This window comes from Schistocerca gregaria, chromosome 1, assembly GCF_023897955.1.
Source record: "Schistocerca gregaria isolate iqSchGreg1 chromosome 1, iqSchGreg1.2, whole genome shotgun sequence".
NCBI lineage: Eukaryota > Metazoa > Arthropoda > Insecta > Orthoptera > Acrididae > Schistocerca > Schistocerca gregaria.
In genome coordinates this window covers 341,154,672-341,178,385 of record NC_064920.1, presented here as the reverse complement: position 1 = coordinate 341,178,385, position 23,714 = coordinate 341,154,672, and the positions used below count along the sequence as shown (strand labels likewise).

General features: G+C 36.1%; 1 protein-coding gene across 2 annotated transcripts in view; it reads right to left on the bottom strand.

The window, feature by feature from the left end:
- LOC126344411 (uncharacterized) overlaps positions 1–23,714 on the bottom strand; it is a 244,382-nt gene that overhangs the window by 73,525 nt on the left and 147,143 nt on the right. For both annotated transcript variants that reach the window (XM_050002018.1, XM_050002017.1), the window contains one exon: positions 1,023–1,192. In XM_050002018.1, the coding sequence (XP_049857975.1) occupies positions 1,023–1,192 (170 nt within the window). The remainder of the gene's footprint in view (positions 1–1,022; positions 1,193–23,714) is intronic.

Here is a 23,714-nt window from a genome sequence, read left to right as displayed (position 1 = left end):
TTTGTTAAAACTAATGTTAAAGTCACCAAGGACAACTGTGCAATTTGACCTGCCTCTCAATTCATTTAAAAGATCATCTGTATAATATAAGAAATGGGTAAAGTCGCCTGATGGAGACCTATAGATGCAAACAATGATAGTTGACACTCTGCAAGTTTACAAATAAAACATTCAAAATCTTTTTCTGCACACTTCACCTTGCCCAGTTTTACCTCTTTAGATTTAACATTACTTATAACATAGATGCATACACCTCCACATTTATGTTTCCCTGCAAAAGGAACTTATTAAGTCAAAGTCTGGTGCATTTGCTGCACAAATCTGAGTGTCCTGAAGCCAGTCCTCATTGATACACAACACAGAAACATACAACACAGAAACCTCCTTCTTGGTTACGAGGTAATTTGTGATATGACTAAGTTTTGTTAATAACCTCCTCAAACAGTTTAACTGTAGCTTATAAGCTTAAATATTTAAAGTACCAAAATGTACTTAGCAGAGAAAATGAATATTATCTATAAAAGATTTGGTAACTTTATTTAGAAAAGGGAATTAAAATTATTTATGAAACAGAATGCTCACGTGATTTGTAAGGGCAGTTTATTTGATCTGAAGAGCTTGCTCATGGAGATTATTTATCAGATAATTTTTTACTGGCACAAAAGTGGAGATTAATTAAGTCCATAACCACTAAATAACTTAATTGTGATAAGTCATAATAATTCATCAGCTTTATTGCATACAGTTAGTAGTTTTGGGACCACTGAAGTGACCAACAACTAATTACTTAAATACAATTATCATTTCATAAATCTTTGATGAAAAACATTATTGCAACATATTTCTTAATTATAATACACATTATCTCCTATGAACAGGCACAATAATATTGCTAGATTTTCTTGCTATTCAACTAATTGATGCTTTCATATGTCATATACATCTCTCTGTGACATTCATGAAAAGTGATTCATTTACTGTAATGTTATGAACGTAAATTATGGAAAGCACTTAATGCTGACCTTTCTCTCACTTTTGTGTTGTACACTTCCTCAAGGAGCTGTAAATTTTTTTCATCATGGTTCTTACAGGCTGCTTTCCATGCTTGAATCACACTATCTTCTGTGTCAGATAACTGCACATATTCTAATTTGTGTATATCATCATGGACACGTGATTCTTCATTTTTCACCTGAAAAGAAACAGTACAAGATATTTAAATTTGATTGATGATCTGGTCAACAATTGACATTTCATTATAGCCTTTCAAAGAAGAACTGCCCAAAAAAACAAAAAAAAAAAAAAAAAAAAAAAAAAAAAAAAAAAAAAAACAACTTTGATTCTAAATTTACATGAAACCTTAAGCTTCTGGAAATGTTGGATGTTTGTTTTTGGTTATTATTATAAAATAACTAAATGCTAATTAACCCTTTCAAATATCCCAGAGCAATATTTTTCTTGCCCATTACTGATATGTTGCAGTAGTGACACCATTATAAAAAAATTGAGGATAAACAAATGACCTCTGTTTATAGACCACTGTCACTTCTTCCTGTGCTTTCAAAAACTGCTGAGAAAGTAGCTTAGAACAGACCGTTGAGCCATTTTTCTGAGACTGTTCTTTTGACAATAGCTGAATGTAGTTTCTGTAAAGGCTTCACTACTGAAAATGCGAAATATAATCTCACATTCTTAATTCACGTAGAACTGAACAGGAAAAGTTGTCCTGTGACATTACCAACTTGATTGCCTAGATCATAAGGAACATTAATGGCAATGGCCTTGCCGCACCCGATACACCGGTTCCCATGAGATCATCAAAGTTAAGCACTGTCAGGCATGGTCGGCACTTGGATGGGTGACCATCCAGGCCGCCGTGTGCTGTTGACATTTTTTGGGGTGCACTCAGCCTTGTGATGTCAATTGAGGAGCTACTAGACCTAATAGTAGCAACTTCGGTCAAGAACACCATCATTACGACTGGGAGAGTGGAGTGCTGATCCTATGCCCCTCCTACCCGTGTCCTCCTCTGAGGATGACACGCAGCACTTTTGCCTTTCAGTGAGTTGTCTCCTTTATTAATATATAATTCCCTATGTGGTCATCCCTTTTCATATCCTTACAAACTGTTACACACAGGGATTTGTATGAGTTAGCTGATTCCAACACTGACTCATTGATATTATAGTCATAGGATACTACATTTTTTCACTTTATGAAGCACAAAACTTTTCATTTCTAAAAATGTACAACAATTTCCCAATATTTGCACAATGTTGAAATCTTTTCAAGATCTGACTGAATATTTGTGCAGCTTCCATCAGATATTACTTCATTATAGATAACTGTATAATCTTCAAAAAGCCTGATTTTAATGTTAATATGGTCTGAAAGGACACCAATATGCAACATGAATAGCAAAGGTTCCAATACACTTCCCTCAGGAATGCCTGAAGTTACTTCTACTGCTGACGATGATTCTCCATTGAAGATAACATGTTGTGTCTTCCCTACAAAAAGTCCCCATTCCATTTACAAATTTCACTTGATACCCCATATGACTGTACTTTCAATAATAATTGTTGGTGTGGTGTTGAGTCAAACAATTTTTTGGAAATCAAGAAATACAGCATCTGCCTGGTTGCTTTGATCCAAAGCATTCTGTATGTCATTTGAGAAAGGTGTGAGTAGATAGATGGTTTCAAAATCCATGCTGGTTGCCATTGATGAAGTCATTCTGTTCAATATACCCCATTATGTTTGAGCTCAGAATATGTTCTAAGATTCTACAACAAATTGGTGTCAGTGTCATTGGTCAGTAGTTTTGTGGATTACTTCTACTAGCCTTCTTCTAGACAGCTGTGATCTGTGCCTTTTTCTAAGAAGTGGGCACAGTTTTTGGTTTGAGGGGTCAATGACAGATTATAGTTAGAAGAGGAGCTAACTCAGGTGCAAATTCAGTGTAGAACGTGACAGTGATTCCATCAGGGCCAGGAATTTTGTTCAGTTTTAATGATTTCAGTTGTTTCTCAATACCACTGACACTAATACTTCAAAAACATTTAATTGTTCACTATCTGTAAAGCACTCTTTCTTGAGTGACTGTGTTATTCTCAAATTTACTTCTGAAAAATTGTTCATCTCATAATCAAAACCAATGTCTTTGTATGCAAGAACTAAACATTCTACTGAATTAAACACAGAGACATAGTAGTCTTCTTTGAGAGAATGAACTTCAATAACATTCTGGTCTGAGCTGTGAAAGATGGTGGTTGTGTGTGTGAGGTGTGCTTGCTTGTGTGTTTCTCTTTCTTCTTCTGATGTTGTAGCTGAAAGCTTAGGTGTAAGAGTCTTTTAATTATGTCTGTCTGCAACTTAATGTGTCCTCTTAATGATAAGTAGCAGTCTATTTTTGCCTACAGTGTTGATATTCCAGTCTGGAGTTTACATTTTTTTGAACTTCATTATCTCTCATATAAAACAGTTGACCTTAGACTACCAGAGAAAATGACATCAGATCAAGCTGAACTCATAAATCTGTGTTGTAACAATGTAAATCTCAGTTTATATTGCCATAACATTGCATCAACTTTGCTTGGCGAAATTTTGTGGATCAAGTAAAGTTAAGCAACAACCATACGGTTCCTGACACATGGCATTATGAAACATTGCTTTTGTTTTGTAGAAATTTGAGTTGGAAAGAAGTACACAATAAAGAAGCTGTTATTAAAACAAAAAATTTAAATGAGTATGTTAACATGCCAATGCCACACTGCTGAAACTCAAAATATGTTATTTGATATGTAAGGCTAGGGTAAGAAATTATTGGCTATGTAAGTAATGAGTACAGATAGTAACTGATCTCATAATAATTTTTGGAGATAACTCATAATTAATGTGATTGGCATAATATGCTTTATAGACACTTAATATCAGTGTGAGGAAGGGAAATGCAAAATATTTCAAGTGAACATTTAAATAATATGCACGGAGTTTGACAACAGCTAATAATGATCTAATGCCTCTTTCAAGATGTTCTCTAGGTTCAAATAGCAGTAACTACACAATCTGCAATTAATTTTTAACTACAAAACAAGTACTTAGACTGTTACACTAACTGCACACACACTGGTGAACAAAAGTAATAGTACACATATGTACCATGAGTCAATTTGTGATTGTATGGTGGTGGCTCGTTGGTTACCTGGTATGGGAGCTTGGCATGTTCAATCAGAAGAATAGCCACACTCTGTTATAAAAATGGAGTGAAGTTTCATTGACAGAATTTATGAGGTGTCATATGACATCTGCAGAGAACTGTTGATGGAACATGATGAACTCAAAGATAAACAGAACAAAAAAAAAGGTGGTTTCTTCCTAGATTTCTATTCAGAAAATTTCAGGATGAATACCAAATCATTTTTGAATTTTTTTCCACCTGACAATTTTATCACCTCTGTCAGTGTTTGATATTCTGCAGAATGCTGAACTGTTTAAAATTGGGACTTAAAGTAAAACTAACTTGTGCAGCAGTTATTATAGTTGCAGCATTTCTCTGCACAATACACAATAGCTGTCAGTACACCAGATCCAGATGTAATTAGTACAGAGGAGAATGTAGTTAACTTTTGTGATGTTGTAAATGCAGTAGATGATGATGTAGGGATGAATGGTTTTCCTGCTTCGAAAGACAATTTATATCTGTGAAAGGAAAAATGAGTTGATGTTTAAAGTTAGCTGAAAATAATTTAATGTTGATGCAGTAAATGATGTAGATACACTTGAAATATTTCACAGTGTTGAAAAAATAGCTGTTCAGAACTTTGTACAACATTACAGGAAAAAGTAATTGAACTGTGTGGATATAATTACACAAACTAGGTATGGCTGTTGGATCAGTTAAGAGTCTGCCGGGGAAATGTAATGGTAGAGTTTTGTTTGTGTTTGACATTAAGATGGAAAAAGTATCACAGGATGTGATAGTTGAAAGGCTTAAGAAAACAGCAGGCAGGTTAACATGTGTATTCTAGGGAAAACAGTAACATTGAACATAAACTTTCCTTATAGAGAATTCAGAACACTTTTACTGATATTTTAGTGAATGGACTTTTGAATTTACTGTGTTACATGAAGATAGACTTTATGCTACACAACTAATGCTTAATAATTATTTCATTTTATGAGAGTGTACTGAAAAGTAATGGCACCCAATTTTTTATTCTGCTCTCAATATCAGGTGAGCTATTACATGTCACACATACTACTCAGTCTAGATACCCTTAGGTCTTCTGAGGCCTGTTTAGGCTGGGAGTCTTTTATCAATCAATTATATCAACTTTCCTGCTTTGCTGACACAAGGTGCAACATTCTGCTGCTGGAAGACTCCAAATTTATTGCGTGACATAGTGGTGTGGAATGTAAATATGTTGGTGCATGATGAACAGCATGCTTTAATCAAGGAAACTGAAAGCACAAATTTGAAGAGCTCATCCACACAATGGAGCACCTACTCCTTCAGCATGACAATGCATGACTACACACAAGCACCGTGACATCTGCAACAATGTGATGCCTTTCATTTACTGTCATCAATCATCCATACAGTCTCGAAATGGCCTGATTTGATTTTCGTCTGTTTCCAAAATTTAAAGAACACCTTTGGGGACTTCACTTTGATAGTGATGAAGCAGTGCAAGCAGAGGTCATTCTACAGTGATGGTATCAACAGATTGATCTCTTATTGGGAGAAATGTGTTTACCACTAGGATGACTATGTTGAGAAAGAAACAGTTCGAGATGAATCAAAAAGAAATAGAATTTAACAAAGTTTATCTAATCTAAAAATCTGTAAGAGCTTGCATGTAAATTTGGAGGCATTACTTTTCAGAATGCTTTCATAAATATCATGGTTGATGCACCCACATGTGTTGGACCTGCAAGTTAACAAGCATTGTGTTCTCATTTAAATATATGGCTGAAAGAGTCAGCCTACAGGAATTGTGAAATGAACCCTTTCATTGAGGACCATGTGGCAAAAAGGGCGCAGATTCTTCATGAGATGGAGGAAATCCATAGACATCTATTGTCTATTGAGGCCTAAGTGCTGTAGTGTGCAAGTGGGACAGATGAGAACATATGTCATAGGGAAACCCAGTAGAAGCCATTTGTGGCTGAGGAGACATAGTAGTGTTAAATATGGTGGACCTAACATAGGCTATAAACAGAAACATTTATGGAAACTATTTAATTCTGTAGTACTGCAAGAAATGAAGCCACAGTAATTTTAATCTACCATCCTTCATAAAATTTTGTGGTGAACACAATTAAACTTGAATACTGATCACATCTGTAACAGCTTAGGGTTTGCTGTTAAAGTGAAATTCAAAAGTTTTGTAACAAAGATCTGAATGCTAAAATCTGAATGCTTTAGTTGATCTTAACAATCAATATTTCATATAGAAGTGCATCATTAAAATGATAAATGTTGTAAATATCAACCCAGTTACTTCATTTGTTTAAAAGATATAGTAAATTTAAATTATCAGTATTTTCAGTTAAGCATCAGATCATCAGTTCCTTCACACAAAAAACACACTGAATGATGGCAGCATTACACCTTATTGAATCATCAGGTAATAGAATACTTGTTGTAAAGTGTAGTGCATAATAGTTACTTTTTTTATCAGAAAGCACGTTGGAGTATGGCTACTGGCCATGGCATTCAAAGTTAAGAAGGAAATTGTATTGGTTTTATGTAAAAGAATTTAACAATGGGTATTATTATTACTTTCTTTAGAAGATGAAAGTGGTCAAGCTTTGGTTATTTATATATGTTAAAATGTAAAATATGTAGAATAAGCTGTAGCCAATCAGATGGATGGCTTCAGGAAAGGGAACTGTCCTAGTCAGTTAAGTGAGGATATTTGGTGCATAGGAAATGTGGCTGGGGATGGGCAGAAGGACAGTCCTGATGCAGATGCGAAAGCGGACAGTTCGGCTGGAGACTCCAAAGGGTACAGTTTGGATTGAGACACAAAAGCAGACAGTCAGTATTTAGGCAGCTAGGAAGTGAAACAACTTAGAAAATTTTGTGTTGTGTGGCGGAACTTAGTCTCTGAGCAGTCAGCAACCACACACTTTGTGTGAACTCTAACTTTTCGCGTAGATAACTTGTATTTTGCAATGAGATTGTGAATGATCAAACTGTGTTGAATGGATATGCTTTTGAGTGTAACAGTAACTCTAAATACAACCACTTTTGCTATTAGTATGCTTTCTGAATAAACATTACTCTAGCCAAATAGCAACTGTGTGGCCTACATAATTTATGAGTCATTAACTTAGTTCCTGATATTGTTATTACTGTTATTATGTGTTATATTAACTTTGGATTTTGCAAACTTGTCATCAGCCAGACAATTTAATCAAAGGATCACAAGTGTATAATTTAGGGCATGTAATGTGACACATGTGGTTCAACCCCTACACGAGTTTGAGGCACGACATTTCAAATAAGAGGAACCACATGTGAGTCCGAACATCTTTGGGATGTTAGCTCTCAATTGAGGGCTCAGCCAGGATAGGTACTTGGAAAGTGTTAGTTGAGGGATAAGAATCTTGCAAAGTCTTGGAACAGTATTGGATTTTTGAAAAGTGGAATATGAACTCTGGGAAGTTTAGAATTGGATTTGAATTCTACTGTTTCCAAAAGCGTTATCTGAACTCTGATAGGCAGGACCTTAAGCAAAAGTTAAATGTGAGCTCAGTTTAGGACTGAATATTAGGTTTCCTTAATAGCTGTGAAATTATAATTGTAATTGTGACAATTAACGACATTCTGTGACTTAGGTCCAAAGTTTGTGGCAGTTTAGGCAGTTCCTGTGGGGCCTCAGAGCTATGAATTTTGCAACAGTTGTGTGCACCTAGTTTTAGCAGTGGTTATTCATTCTGAAATGATCACCTCCTTAGAAAGACAATTTTTTCAGTGCTAGGTTACTGCATTTGAGGAATATTGTTGAACATAAACTACTAAGTATAGTACATGGGTACCAATTTATCAGTGCACTATTAAATTAGATGAAGTCATAAACAAAGTATTTAAAATTCAATTTTAGAATAAACTATACCACTGACAAAAGTGTACTTTCAAGACCCACTTTTCAGACAGTACTGATAGAGACACAGCTACTGAAGACAAATTTCTAAAGATAACAGGTAAGCTACACTTTACAGTTTAATTTCTGGCCCCTCCATTTTTCTACAGTCTCATTACTACTTTCTGTAGGTAGTAGCTCCATCCACAAAAATCCTCATGGGACAGCAGACATTCTCAGCTAGATCATAGTTCCAAAACATCAAGGTCCAAGTTTTTTGTATTTAACTACCACTTTCAGCACACAGTAGCAAACACTTAAAATGAAGACATGAACAGTATGCTAGCTAGCGATGAATTTTTTTAGAGAGACTAACAAAATTATTGTAGCTCCTGGTCTTTTACCACACACATGCTGGACAGTGACAAAATGGCTGCTAGATTAATGTTAAGCAAGTGTCCTTCCAGAAATATCTAAATTTTGCCATAAAAATGAAATCATGTGAAAATATTAAGGACAAAATTACGAAACTGAATGAACACATAACGAGCGTACAGTTCATAATCAGTAGTTTCAAAATGGGTATTTCAAAAATACTACTTGAAAATACTGAGCTGAACATGCTAAAACTTGTGTGAGATAGTTCATTCATTACAGAAAAGTGGTCAAATGTAAAGTACAGTTACAGCAAGACCAAATTGCAAAAATGGAAAACCTGTGAAAGTAATGCAAGCATTGTGCACAAAAAACACATTTGAACTACCTTCAACCACTGATAGTGAAAATGCATCATATAGTTCACATAAACTATGGGAAAAGCAAAAAAGCATTGTGAATAAGGCAGGAGAGGAAAATTTATTGATACAAACAAGCATGAATGAGGTGGATGAAAATGTGCCAACTAAAAAGTGTGCTGAAGTGTTTAGTAAAACAATATAAAATGATTCCCACATTGTGAACTCCAATAACAGCAAACTATTTGTGCTTTCAGACAGCCATGGAGTTGCTAGTAAGCTAAAAGAACAACTAAAACATATTCGTGTGGTAGAATAGTGAAACAGGGAGTCCCATCTGGAGAAATTAAAAAAATGATTGCATCTGCAGAGGTAAGAACTCTGCTCAATAAAGACTTTGTTGTATTTCTGGGAGGCACAAATGACATCTACAAATATGAAACAGTGAGTGCTGCATGTGATCTTAAACCTCACTCATAAAAATGTAGTAATGGTCAGTATTTCACTTCACTACAATCTTGTAAGATGGTTATGTGTTAATATGAAAATAAAAAGTTCCAAGAATCAGTTTGCAAAAATTTGCAGATGTTTTAAAAACATGAAATGTGTTGATATAAAGAATACTGGTACTGGATTTGATTGCACACACAGCATGGACTCCACCTGAATATATTGGGGAAAGAATATCTGGCAAACCTGATAACCAAGGAACTAAAAAAACCACCAGAATAAATTAAAAACCAAAATGATAATTGCATTGCCATCACTAGAATCCATAATGGAAGTACTTCAAAAAGAGGTAAAATTATTAGAACCATGATCAGCACCAGCAAAGCACATAAAAAATGAAGTGTTAACCAAAAGAACAGTTGACAGCAGTTTGAACAACAAGAGAACTATAGTTCCCCATCATCTAAATATTTTTTTAGAGAAAAACAAGAAAAACAAGTAGACTCCAACTTCACAAGAAACCACAGCAGTAGTGACAGAACCAACATCTGAAGTGTCAGAAACAGCATCACTGTTCACTGTCAACAACAACAACAACAACAACAACAACACAAATGCCAGTATTAGGTACATTAGCTGCAGCACCAATAGCAACAACAAGCAACTCACTACTGCCCAATGTAGAGGTATGACTCAAGAGGTGCAGGAAACCTGTCCTTCTCAAGGATTTTTGGTAACTCACCAGGACACGGGAACAAGTATGACAGCACCAAATGCAAATAAAACTGTAACCAGCTCTCATACTAATCACCTGCAGATTTTAAGCCTAAATTTTCCATGCCTCAGAAATAAATCACTAGAACATGAGGTAGCAATGAATGGTGCAAACACTGCCTGCATGTGCATCATGGAGTACCAGTCCAGAAGTTGTGAACTAAGTATACAGACATATTCATTAATCAATTAGAAGCACAGCTTAACATTTCTTTTACTGAAAGAGCCACTATAGTTGTCTGTTGGGATTTCAACATAAATCTTATGAATTCCTAAATCTATTACCGGTATGTAATTTCAATCTGTTTCTGCACATACAAGAACCCACAAGAATAAAATATAATACAAACAGTCTTATAGATAATATATTTTAAAATGTTCAATCCACAGAAGTAGAAGTAACAAATACTGATTTGGGACTATCAGACCATAATGCTCTTGTCCTCAAAATTCCTTCAGTGCTACTGTAAGGAAAAAAGGTACTTAAGGTGTACAAAACAAAATTTTCCTCTGAAAATTGTGTATAATTTACAAATATTCTAACTAGTGGGAACTGAGCAGAAGTGCTGGCCCTAACAAATATGAATAATGCATATAACACTTTTCAGCTGTCAAGAATCACAAAACATCACAAAACAAAGCCAAGTTCTTGGATCACAGCAAGCATCAAAACTTATTGTGGAGCTCTAAAGAGACTAAATTCAAAATTGAAGACATTTACAGATGCACAATTCACAGAATATGTTAAGAATTACAAGAGAGTATATCAAAAAGTAGCTGCCAAGGAAAATTTGTGAGTAATGACATCTTAGTAAGACAGCCTGGTAACATATCAAAAGCCATATGGGATATTGTGAAGACTGAAACAGAAAAGAGATGCGAAGATCAGGAGATCATTCTCAAAAATTCAGAAAAGTCAATATTAAAAAACAAGATTCGCCAAATTACATCAACAATTATTTCATAAATTCAACAACTTCATTAAGCTCAAAATTTATGAAACAAGAAAAATCAGAATTTCCAAAAGCTACTTGTAGCACGAGGATAGATCCAACAGATGATCATGAAGTGTTCAAAGTAATAAAAAGCTTGAAACTTAAAATGTCAGCAGGAGTAGCTGAGGTACCTGTTTATATCATAACAATGACAGCCGCACAAATTGCAAAGCCCATGGCATACACTGCCAACTTATCATTTAGTGAAGGAGTGTTTCCGGAAAGGGTGAAAGTGTCAAAAGTGAAGCCATTATTCAAAAACGAGCAACAAGCATAATGTAGAAAATGATCAGCCAATATCCCTCCTTCTGGCATTTTCCAAAATAATAGAAAAATTAATGAAGCACAGAATCAACAAATATCTAAATGACCATAAGCTACTAAATAGAAATGAGCACGGCTTCCGGGCAGACCGAACTACAGAAACAGCAGTGATCTGCTACAGTGAACGAAATAGTCAAAAATCTAGGAAAAGACAAAGCGTAGTAGGAATAAATTTAGATCTCTCCAAAGCATTTGGCACTGTCAATCATGGCAGTCTTAAGGAAAACTGGAAACATTGGATATTCATGGAACAGAGAAAAAATGTTTTGAATCATACAGAACACAGATTGTAGGACTGATGTCAGATTACTCCAACCACAAAATAAATGTAGTATTACACGCAAAATAAGTGGAAATAGGAGTGCTGAAAGACAGTATTCTATGTCCCTTACTGTTCCAAGTATACATAAATGACATTCACACCTCAGATGGAGCAGCAAAAGCCATACTAGTCACAAATGACACTAGTTGATGATTGATCAAGTAATAAAGAATGTCCACACTTGGTTCAAAGCAAACTGGTTGACATTAAATGCAAATAAAACAAATTATAGCCAGTTTGGCAAAATATGTCAAAATGTAAATCTTGATCTGTTGTTGGGTGACAAGGCCATAGACAGAGTGACATCAACAAAATTGCTAGGGATTCATGTAGATGACAATCTTAATTTTAATGACCATGTAATGAAACTTTTGCAGAAACTTAACTCAGTCTGGTTTGCTCTTTGAATTATTGCAAATGTTTGTACTGCAGAGGGTGCCTGGATGGTATATTTTGGCTATTTTCAGTCTCTTGTAACATACGGAATAATATTTTGGGGATTCCATCACTTGCCGTCTAAACCAAATCTTTCTCTTACAGAAGAGGGCTATGTGAATAATAACATACAGTCATCCACAGACACAATGCAAACCATTTTTCAACAAGCTTGAAAGAAACTTCCACATGGGAAAAATATATTAAAAACAAAGATTCCAAGACTTATCAAGGGGGAAAGCGCCGGCAGACAGGCACATGAACAAAACACACAAACACACACACAGAATTACTAGCTTTCGCAACCGATGGTTGCTTCTTCAGGAAGGAGAGGGAAAGACGAAAGGATGTGCTTTTGTCTTTCCCTCTCCTTCCTGAAGAAGCAACCATCGGTTGCGAAAGCAATTCTGTGTGTGTGTTTGTGTGTTTTGTTCATGTGCCTGTCTGCCGGCGCTTTCCCGCTTGGTAAGTATATATATATATATATATATATATATATATATATATATATATATATATATATATATATATATATAGAGAGAGAGAGAGAGAGAGAGAGAGAGATGTGTTTTATATGCTAGGGCTCACCCTGCAGATTTTCAAACAAATGCATACTTGTGTAACTATAATATCAGAAACCGCCCAGCACTCCATACTCAGTGAACAAAAAGAACACACACAAAAAACAGATTTAAAGTGGAATTTAAATACTTTCTACTTGAAATAATTGTTAAATGTCTATTTAGGCTAACAAATAATTCAGATAATGCTCATATTAAGGCAAAACTGAAAACACTGTCTTTCATCCCCTAAAGTTTCTGAAAATTTTGTGTATGTGATGGACAGCTATTGAGTCTAGTAAAATCTTTACTGAATTATTGTAGCAAGTGTAAGAGTTTCCTGTTAGAGAAGACAAAAGTAAGGCCTTAGGACAAACAGGCTAAGAAGTTACAATACTGTTAGTATGCATGTACAAAAAGTTGTACTACTGTGTCTTGTATGACCAAGTATTACTCTTTGTACATTTTTTGTAAAATTTTGTGTTTATTATTCTTTGTACATTTTTTGTACAATTTTGTATGTATTATTCTTTATATGTATGTACATATTATTCTTTTGTGTGTATTATTCTTTGTGCTACTTAATAGAAGAGAACAGAAGCTTTCGAAATGTGGTGCTTCAGAAGAATGCTGAAAATTAGGTGGGTAGATCATATAACTAATGAATAGGTGATGAATAGAACTGCAGAGAAGAGAAATTTGTGGTACCACTTGACTAGAAGAAGGGATCAGTTGGTAGGGCATATTCTGAGGCATCAAGGCATCACCAATTTAGTATTGGAGGCAGCGTTGAGGGTAAAAATTGGAGAGGGATACCAAGATATGAATAGACTAAGCAGATTCAGAAGGATGTAGGTTGCAGTAGGTACTGGGAGATGAAGAAGCTTGCACAGGATAGAGTAGCATGGAGAGCTGCATCATACCAGTTTCAGGACTGAAGACCACAACAACAACAACAAACAGGATATTACATTAACAGAACTAAACACAGTATGAGTTGATAACAATTTCTCTTACAATCTATAGATAAGATAATTAAAGATGGGAGTGACCCATGAAAAGAAGAACGGAATCACTCAGCTGCGAAGACACAACTTGCAAAGTAGAGTGTTCACTAATGTTCACTGAGCACCTTGCCTATTCATAGGTTCACAATTATTCTTACTCCATGCTCTTCCATCTACTCTTACTGCTTTAGGTGAAATCTTACTCTTATGATCCTAATAAACTGCAACTACACAAATCCAACCATCAGTTCTTTGAAGATTCCACATTTTATGAGTAACACTTCACTGCATATTACATTTACATTGAAAATTGGCTTCTGCACATTTACATTGAAAACCACATCCTGCAAACTGTTCACTTTTTGCCAACTTTTAAAATTTCAGAAATAGCTACTATTGGTTATTTAACCACAGTTTGGTTTACCTTACTAACCTCCATCTTTCTGATATGCAAATTTTTTTCACAACTTTAGTTATGTTACCATTAGCTACTTGCATTTTGTTTTCCACATTGTCAATTACACATCAGTTGCTCTCCTAAGATTTACATTTTGTTACCATGTCATTCAGTTTTTCAACAACATCATCAACTATCTGTGGAGCCCAGTCTCAACATTATCATGGCAATCAGTCTTTATGTTAACACTTTGGAGACAAGTGATGGAGCTTCTATGTCACACGACTTTACTCTGAAAAGATGAGTGATGTAGGATTAAAGTTGGCCATTTCTCAGTTTTGTAAACGTATTTCTCCATTTATTTTATGGCTGTCATCTGTGTAAAGGTACTCTATGATGTTTGTACTAACACGAAAAAAAAGACAGTTATCAGCACTGGCCACTCATATTTGCAGGCAAGAAAAATTACTTGGTTTGTGGCATGGTGATTCATCTTGTTGCCATGAGCAGTGCCCCACCAGGTCACATACAGAGTGTAGGGCCTCAATTTTTGTCTCTGTTGTTGCCTTCATGCTTTGTATGTGTCATCAAGATGATCTTACATGATGATGAGATGGAGGTTTTGTTGAACAACTGGGACTCAGAGCTTGACGAATAAATTTCTGGTTTTGAAAGTGGTGATGGTAAGCTATTTGTTTCATTGCACTTTTTCTGTAACTGAACATGTTGTCAATTGTACACCAGTGGGCTAATTTTATGATTTATGCTATAAAAGGAGAAGAAATTTCTGATGATGAAGTGTCAGTGAGTCCTGAAGATGAAGCTGCTAATGTTGATGCTGTGTTAGATGACCTATGGATTGTCACCCATGGAGAATGAATTGAAGGATAGCATGAATGATCACAGGTCTGTTTAATCCACAAGAGAGTGTCACAGAGATACTAAAGGTATACTCTTGAAGACATACATAAACTATTGCAAGAAAGTGTATTAACAAAGTTTCAAGAACCAACTTTAAATGATTACTCAAGGGTATACAACACACTACGTGTCACTTATATAGTGATTGTGAGGATAACATTAAACTAATTACTGCATAGTCAGAGGCATTCTAACAATCACTATTCCTTGAAGTACCAAGTTGTTGACTGACTGGAATGCAATACAGTTTTCCAGTGGTAGCCCTAAAAATGTTCAGTGTACTGGACTGAGAACTACAGTCTCTGCCACTAGGACTGTTCAAGAGGACAACTGCACAGGACTTGAAAGAACACCCATTACATTCTATTGGAGACTTTTTCAATAGTGACCAAAGTGAATGGACAAAATGATATTGTCTTAATATATCTGCCCTCAATGTGAATATTTTTTTGTATGTTGCATAAAATTGTAACCAAATCTTACATATATAACCCTGACACAGTCTGTCCAGACCTAGTAATAAAGTAACAATATGTGAATGGAACAGGAAGAAACCCTAATAACTGTTACAACCAGATGTACCCTCTACCATGCACCTTACGGTGGTTTGCAGAGTATAGATACAGATGCAGAAATCAGTATGACAGTAGTTTTGTCTAATTAATTTATTTATTCTGGTCCTCAGCTGTAGTACATCAGGAACAGCTTGCTGCTTGCTGGAGGTGCCCAGTTGCCTCTCATGCCAAAAAATAGATGTCCAGCATTCCTTACTGCACAAAGAGTGGAGCCATGAGTGGTGTTAATTGAATGCCACTGTCAGCAATGTCTCTGGCTACAACTTGATGACAGCAGAATTGTTGTGCAGTTGACAATTCTGTGAAGACAGCTGTGACCTCCCTCCAGTGAATGGGTGGTTCTCTGCTCTTGTGGTGACTCTCTCATGACTCAGGCCAGGTTGCCCTGTCCTGTGGTTGAACAGCACACCTGATACTGAATGCAAGCATGTTTCTCTAGGTATCTCATGCTCATGGAGTAGGCTGTGATTCTGAGATGAGAATGTTTTTAGCACATGAATGGCTGAGTACTTATATGCTCCAGACAATGTTTGTTTAGGGCTTAGTGTATGTACTCTAAACACTTCCATGGTGCAAGTGAGGAAAGGCTTCTGTCCTTCTGCTAGCATATCGCAGCATTGGCTATTACTATGCCATACCCATCTGGTTCTGTTTTGCAATGCCTGTCAACCATGTTTTGCTTCGCTATGCATAACATTCTGGCCTGCTTGAAGCTGGCTCCACTGTAACTCACTTCTGCTCTGGCATTCTTTTTAACTGAATATGGTCAATACGTTACATTGCCCTCCTTTTTATTGAGATACAGTCCCTATGGTCAACCAAACTAGATTATCCTTTACATGAGAGTTCCTGGTGACTGCCCTTTCTGGCCCTGTTTTGCCTCTTAAGAATTATTCTAACAACTGCTTTGCAAAACCCTATCAATTAATATTACACATTTCTACATGGACCTTTGCCATGCTCCTTAACTCAAACACCATGGAACTTATTTCATTATTAGGCTTCTTGCATGATAACTTCTAACACTCTGTTCCAAACTCACAAGCTAAAATGAATTAATTATCCTCAATACAACCCCTAGCATATTCATTTTTCTCCAATGTTTTTTTTAATTTTTTATTTATTTATTTATTTATTTATTTTTTGTTTTTTGCTTTTGGTATCCAACCCACTGGAAATTAAGTGACAGCTGGGTCTGAACTCATCTTGTACTTCATATTTTGCATAGCCAAACAAGATTATAAGATTATGCTCAGCAGTACAAGTGACTCTGTGGTGGTTGGTATGACAATAGTCAACATTGTCTCTTCCTGGTACTGATTTTCTCAATGTAAATTTATATGCTACAATAAGGTTTCCAGGGAGACTTGTCCCTCATTATAATCCAGAAGGGTGCTTATAGACTGCATTACTTCTAGCCCTCTATTTCTTAGCTGCACTGGTACCACTACCTGCTGTCCCAACTTGGTTTCTTTGCATGGCAACTAATTCTGCATCCAAAACTGTGGCTGCTTAAAAACTGCATATGTTCATCCCCCGCTCTCTGTGCAGTTTGCCATTCATTGTGCTCATTACCCCAATATGTAATACTGCTACTTCTTTCCGGGTTAATGTGTGACTTTTAAATCAAGTTCAGTTGGTTTAGCCCATCACATCAACCTGCTAGAAGATCCCTTTAACCTCAGCAACCATTTTAATGCTGTATGATCTCTTATTACTCTAAACTTTTTGCCATATGGACAACATTTCAAATACGTGATTCCATACACATTACCATCCTCTTCTCCATTGTGGAATAATTTCTTTCTGCAGAATTCAGTTGCCTTGTTTACCAGATATTCTACACCTTCTACCCCTTGTGACAATACGCAGCTGAGTGCATGGTTTGGCTTATGACATTATAACAGAAGTTCTCTTTTAAAATCTGGGAATATCAATATTGGACTTAATGTTAAAGCTTCTTTTAGCTTCTCAAAAGCATGGGGGCACCATTATCACCACACAAATTTAGTACCCTTTCTTAAAAGCTGTGTTAGTGGTCTGGCAACATCTGCAAATCCTTTTAGGAATCATTGGTAAAAGAAATATTGTAACTCCTTCACAGATTCTGGTACAGGAAGTTCACATACAGCTCTAATTAATCTTGGGTCTGTCTTAGCCTTATCTTCATGCACAATATGACCTAGTTATGCTACCTCTTCCATCACAAAATTACATTTTTCTGTACTCAATGTTAACTTCACTGTTTTCAACCTTAGGAGTACTTTCCTTAATCAGTGAATATGCTGTTGCATAACAGTCCCATAGATGATTGTGTCTCAGATATACACTAAGCACTGGTGTTGTTTGAAACCTCTGAGTACTCTATACAAAAATCTCTGTAACGTTGCAGGTGTGTTTTTTAATCTCAATGTCACTCTTCTGAATTGGTAGTGCACCCAAGGTGCTGAAAACACTGTTTTTTGTCATGTGGTGCAAAATCTGTCTTGTGACAATGACTCTTTAAATCTGTTGTTGAAAAATATTTGCATTACCCTAAATGGTCAAAGGTTTCTGTGATGTTTGGCTAAGGTTAGGTATCCATTATGGTTTTTACATTTAGATATCTGTAATCACAACAAAACCTATATTTTAGTGCTCCATCTGTCAATTTTTTGGGCATGTTGACTTTTCCTGTCCCCCATGCGCTATTACTTTCTTCAGTTATTCCATCTTTCAGCTGTTGGTCGATAAATTCCTTCAAAATTGGCTGCAAGTACCTAGGTATTCAGTTTGATTTTCAGTAGACAGGTGATTCATTTCCCATGGTATGTGGTGCTGTGTTATATGTATAACTATAGCATCCAGTGATTGTCCATGGTTGACACCTCTTGTGTCTCATTCTTCTTCCTGCAGGATATCCATATTACCAATTGACAACACCTTTGTTAATCCTATGTTCTCTGTGCTAAAATTATCTATAGAAACAGATACCTTCTTTTCATCCTTTATTTCTTGTACACATACATTACCTCCTTTAACTAACCAATCTGCCAGATCTAATACTTCATTCTCTTCTAACAGCTCTGTCAAACACAGAATTCCTATGGGCATGCTAGACCCAACATTGACCCCAAGTGATTTCCCAGGACCCTTAGGTACATAGTCATGTGAATAAAGTCTTAATGTGATTGTTTGCAGTTTAATCAGTTTGTCTTTTGTGAAAAACTCCTCTTGCAGCACTGATGCACTGGCAGTGGCTTCACCTAACTAAAAAAAAATTCTGTCAAGTTCCATCATATGTTGCTGAAGGTTGATTATGACACAATACTGATATAAGAAATTTAATCCTAGAATAATATCGTAGCACTCACTCATGTGTGGCACATCTCTACCCAGGCCAGAGTCTATGACTGCCTATTGTAGTTGTGTGACATCTTTATCCCCCACTCCACACAGTGTGTGCCATGTTTGGTCCCATTGCTTATATTTCACCAGATCACTTCTGGTGACTGACACATATATCCAATAATATCCTGAAACCCTATTTTCCTACTATTCCTCTTATTGCACAATCCAATGGGTCTGGGGTTCTTGTTGGGGTTTAACACCTTATTCTTTACTGCACCTCTACTTCTAAAACTATTACTTCTTCTTACTTTACTCACATCCTGCTGAGGCCGTTGACACTGCCTCCTTACATGCTCCATTCATCCACAACTGAAACATCTTATATTAGCTACAGACACTCTCCATTTACTCCACATTCCAGTTGACAAATCAATCTCCACACACTCTATAGCTAACCGCAATTCTGTGTACGAATCCATTGGACCACCTGTCCATACACGTCTTGACATTTTTGCATGCAAATCTCTGATAAAAACATTCAGCTCAATCTGCCCAGCTTCGTGCAAAATAATTTCAGTGACTGCAGTACCCTGTCCTGATTCATAGCTACTTTCATTAATTTTCCTTATCCTACACACAAATTGTTCCAGAGTGTCCATATTTTTCTTAGTTGTTGCCTTTAGTTGATCCCCATAGTATCTGTCACTATTTCATTTCATATACCTCAGAATTAACCCTTCTTTAAGTTCTTCAAATGTTGTGGCTTCTTTAAGAGCTTCTGTATACCGTACATAAGTTTCAGCTTCCCCTGTTAAGCCTCAATTTTGCAGCACTCATTAATTCCTTATCAGACCAACCTTCCATCTCAGCCACATATCCAGTGTTTCCCACAAAGGCTTGCACATCCTTGATTGCCTTACCAGAAAAGGGAGCAATTAAACTTGCAACTAACAGATCTACAACCTGTTGTGACGATCATGATTCTACCATTACACACAATTCTGCCTTATCCACTGATAATTGTGCTGGCATTTCTAACAATATGTGTACTGGTTCTGGCTCTGACACACCTTGCATTTCTGGTTCTGTCAAAGCTTTGTCCTTGACAATACACACCTTGAGAACTAACACTGGGGGAAAAACACATTAACATAATTATAACATCTAATCATGAGTCATCTCAAATCCCAGCACTGTCTGGTGGCCCTCAATGTTAAACTTTGCACATCTAACAGACACTAACCAATTGTGACTTCCATTATCTCTAAAACTAAACAAATCCACTGATTCCCTACTTGTAATAAAATCTGCTCTACAAAATGAATGATGATAAAACATTTTCACCATGACCCAAGATACAACCAAAATTTTTGGACTCACTGTAGCATTGGCTGTGGGTTCAGATATTACTCTCAGAAAGTGGTGCCAATGATTTGACACTAGTGTTAGATGACCCATGGATTGTCTCCCATGGAGAGTGAAATGAGATGTCATGATGATGGTAAATTTGTTTAATTAACTTCTTTATTCTGGTTCTTGGCTGCAGTACATCAGGAAGAGGTTGGTGGAGGCACCCAGTTGCTTCTCATATGAAATAAAAAGACATCAGGCATTGCTGACAGCAGAAAGAGCAGGATGGCGCTACTCAAATGCCACTGACAGTGATGTCCCTGGCTGTGACAGTGATGACAGTACAGCAGAGAAGCTGACAATTCTGTGAAGACAGCCGTTACATTCTTCCAGTGAGCAGGCAGCTCTCTGCTCCAATGGTAATTCTCCCATGACTCAGGGCAGGCTGCCTTGTCCCGTGGTCAGACACAAGACCCATTACTGCTTTCCACGATGTCACTCCATGTGTCACAGGCTTGTAGAGTAGGCTATGATACTGAGACTAGAGTATTTTTGTACATGAGTAGCCGGTTACTTATATGCTCCAGACTATGTTCGTTTAGGGCTTAAGACATGTAGTGGCAAATGAGGAAAGACTTCAATTCATCCACTAGCATACTGTAGCATTGGCTGTTGCTATACCTTTCCCAGATGGCTCTCCTTCACAACACCTGTTGGCTGTGTTTTGTTTTGCAACACATAACAATCTTGAATGCCTGATGCTGGCTCTGTTGCAGCTCATTCCTTCTGCTCTCATATTCTTTTTGACTGAATACAGTCGATACACTACAGCTGTATCAGAGATACCTCTGTCCTAACCTATCATTCTGCCTCTTTCAACCGAGCAGTGGGCAGATGGTGACACTATCACTCCACAGCTTCCCATTTTTGAAGAACCCCATGGAATTCAAATTCAAATGGATCAGAAACCTTCTGTGTTTGATTGTTTTACTGATTTTCTTGATGAAGAACTGTTGAAGACTGTAAAACAAGAGGTACACTAATATGTTAGAACAAATATTGACAAGCTAACAGCAACAGATAACCTGAAGCCACACTCAGTTTGGCATAAGTGGAGAACTGTGAAAACATCTGCGAAAACATTGCTTCATATAACATTCCTGCTTCTTTGTCTAGTTTACTGAACACATAAATCTTTCTGTTTGTTTTAATTACCCTTTGTACTCTGGTAGCTATTGTTGCTACAACTGTTCATGACCTGTTTGCCTTGCTCTCAGAAATTTTTCTCACTGTGTTGACCTGCACACAAGATTGGTAGCATACTCAGCATATTTTCATCAATTTCTGACCCATGGCAACAGCTTCTGGGACATTGTAGATAAGGTGAAAAAAGTGTTTATTCTACAGAAGCCAGCAATAAATATGTGTAAAGATGATAACCAACCACCTTTTCAGGGAACTAGGAATTCTAACTATTACATGCCAATATGTATAAACACTAAAGGTATTTGTAGCTGATAAGAATAGCAATGGTAGCCTGTAGCCTAAATTACTCGGGAAGCTGCACAAGAAAGTTTACAGCTTTTGTTTTATAACTGCATAAAACAAAATATTTATGAAAAGAATATTTATACAGAAACTTGATAAAATCCCAAAAGAACAAACTCAAATATTTTTTATTTCCTTTAAGCTACATTGTTACAGCTCAAACTTCATCCTGAAAATAATTTGCGCTCCTTGATTTAATTTGTGCAAAAAGATCAATAATTTTCTCTTTGATCTCTGGATGACTTCTAAAGAAAATTTTCTCCATTGAAACACAGCAAGCACATTTAATCTTCCTGAATTCGTTGTGCCTTTTAGAAAAGTTTCTTTTTTTCCTGTTGGAAAGCAGTGCTCTGCTTATCATGCAGTTAAGAGAACTATCAGGAGGATTTTTATCCACTTTGTATTTAAATAAGAATATTGTTTGTATATTTTTTCAAGGTAAATTCAGTTAATTTGCAATATTCATGAATAACAGATCAACAATATAATTTTACTTTAATTTCAAGCTTTTTTCATGAATTATGTGATATGTGTTAGTAGTAAATATTATCCCCTGTGTATCACTGTGAAAACCAGGGAAGCATTTCTTGTTGAGCAATTAAGCAGCTACACAGTGTTTCATGGAAGAATATCTGTCAATTATATCAACACGTATACAGTCACACATTTCCTTAGCTTCTAGCACGACTGTATTTGTAGGAGTCTCACGGTATCTCGAGTTTCTTATTTCTAAAATAGCTATTTTTAACATTGTTACATATTTATTACATATAAATTTCTTGAGATTGCATTCAGTTCTAAATTATTTCAAAATGAGGCATAATTCTATGTGAAAGCTCTGAACAAACCTTGAAACTGTCGTCAGTTAGATATTTAAAAAATGCTGTTGCTTCTGTAGTGGTCTGAACTGCATTTCATGTTAAATAAATTTCAATAAGGTGGTTTTTGTGAACACTGTTCGTGGCCTGTATTTTGAAGTTGTATCTTGTAGAAGACAGATGTGACATAATAATGGCTGTATTCTTCTTGAGAGTGGATTCACACTGCAGTGATCTTGAGAAGAATATTGGAATAGCCAGAATGTAATACTTTCTATATTCCGCATTATTAAATAAGGTGATGTGTATAACAGTGAATGAAATGATCAGTACTGTAAACTGCTTTTGTTTTTGCTTGAACTCCAGCTTTTCTTCCCTTTCATGACATTCGCACCATCAAATGTCTGAACTATTAGTTTTTGTCCATTTACTTGAAATATTATGTCCTATCACTTAAAATATCTTCTGATGTCCAATCAGCATTTTAAATTTTCTGGAACAAAAAGGTCCCCAAAACTAGTGGAGTGTTTTCAAAACATCTCTTATGTCATCCGCCATGAGAGCTACAAACGAAGGTTTTCTAATTTCTGTCCTTATCTCCTATGTAGGAGGCAGCCAAGTTTCATATTATGAATGATCTATGGAACACCTTTGGAGACTTCACTGAGCTGTACATTATTATTCCAACCTGAATGTTATTATAGTATTTTGGGTCTAATAACTTGAGTGTCAATTTCTCTTGTGTTCTAGTAGACCAATATTTTCTCCTAAATTTTTCCTTAAACTCCTTCCAAGATGAAAAATACTCAGAATGGGCAGTACCTCATTCTACTGCATCTTCTATCAAATAACTTATGGCAAATTCTGTATTTTTCCTATGCTCTCAGATTTTTGGTGAAGATCTACAAAATAGTGTCAAAACATAAGTGGGGTGAACTTCTCCATCAGGTCTGAATTTCAGAAATTGATACAATAAATTCATATTACTTCCCAATTGTATCTCCCTTAATGAACTACTTGATAACATGCTGTATTATTTATGTCTGCTTTTTCATGTTCTTCAGCAGCTCCCTTAGAAACA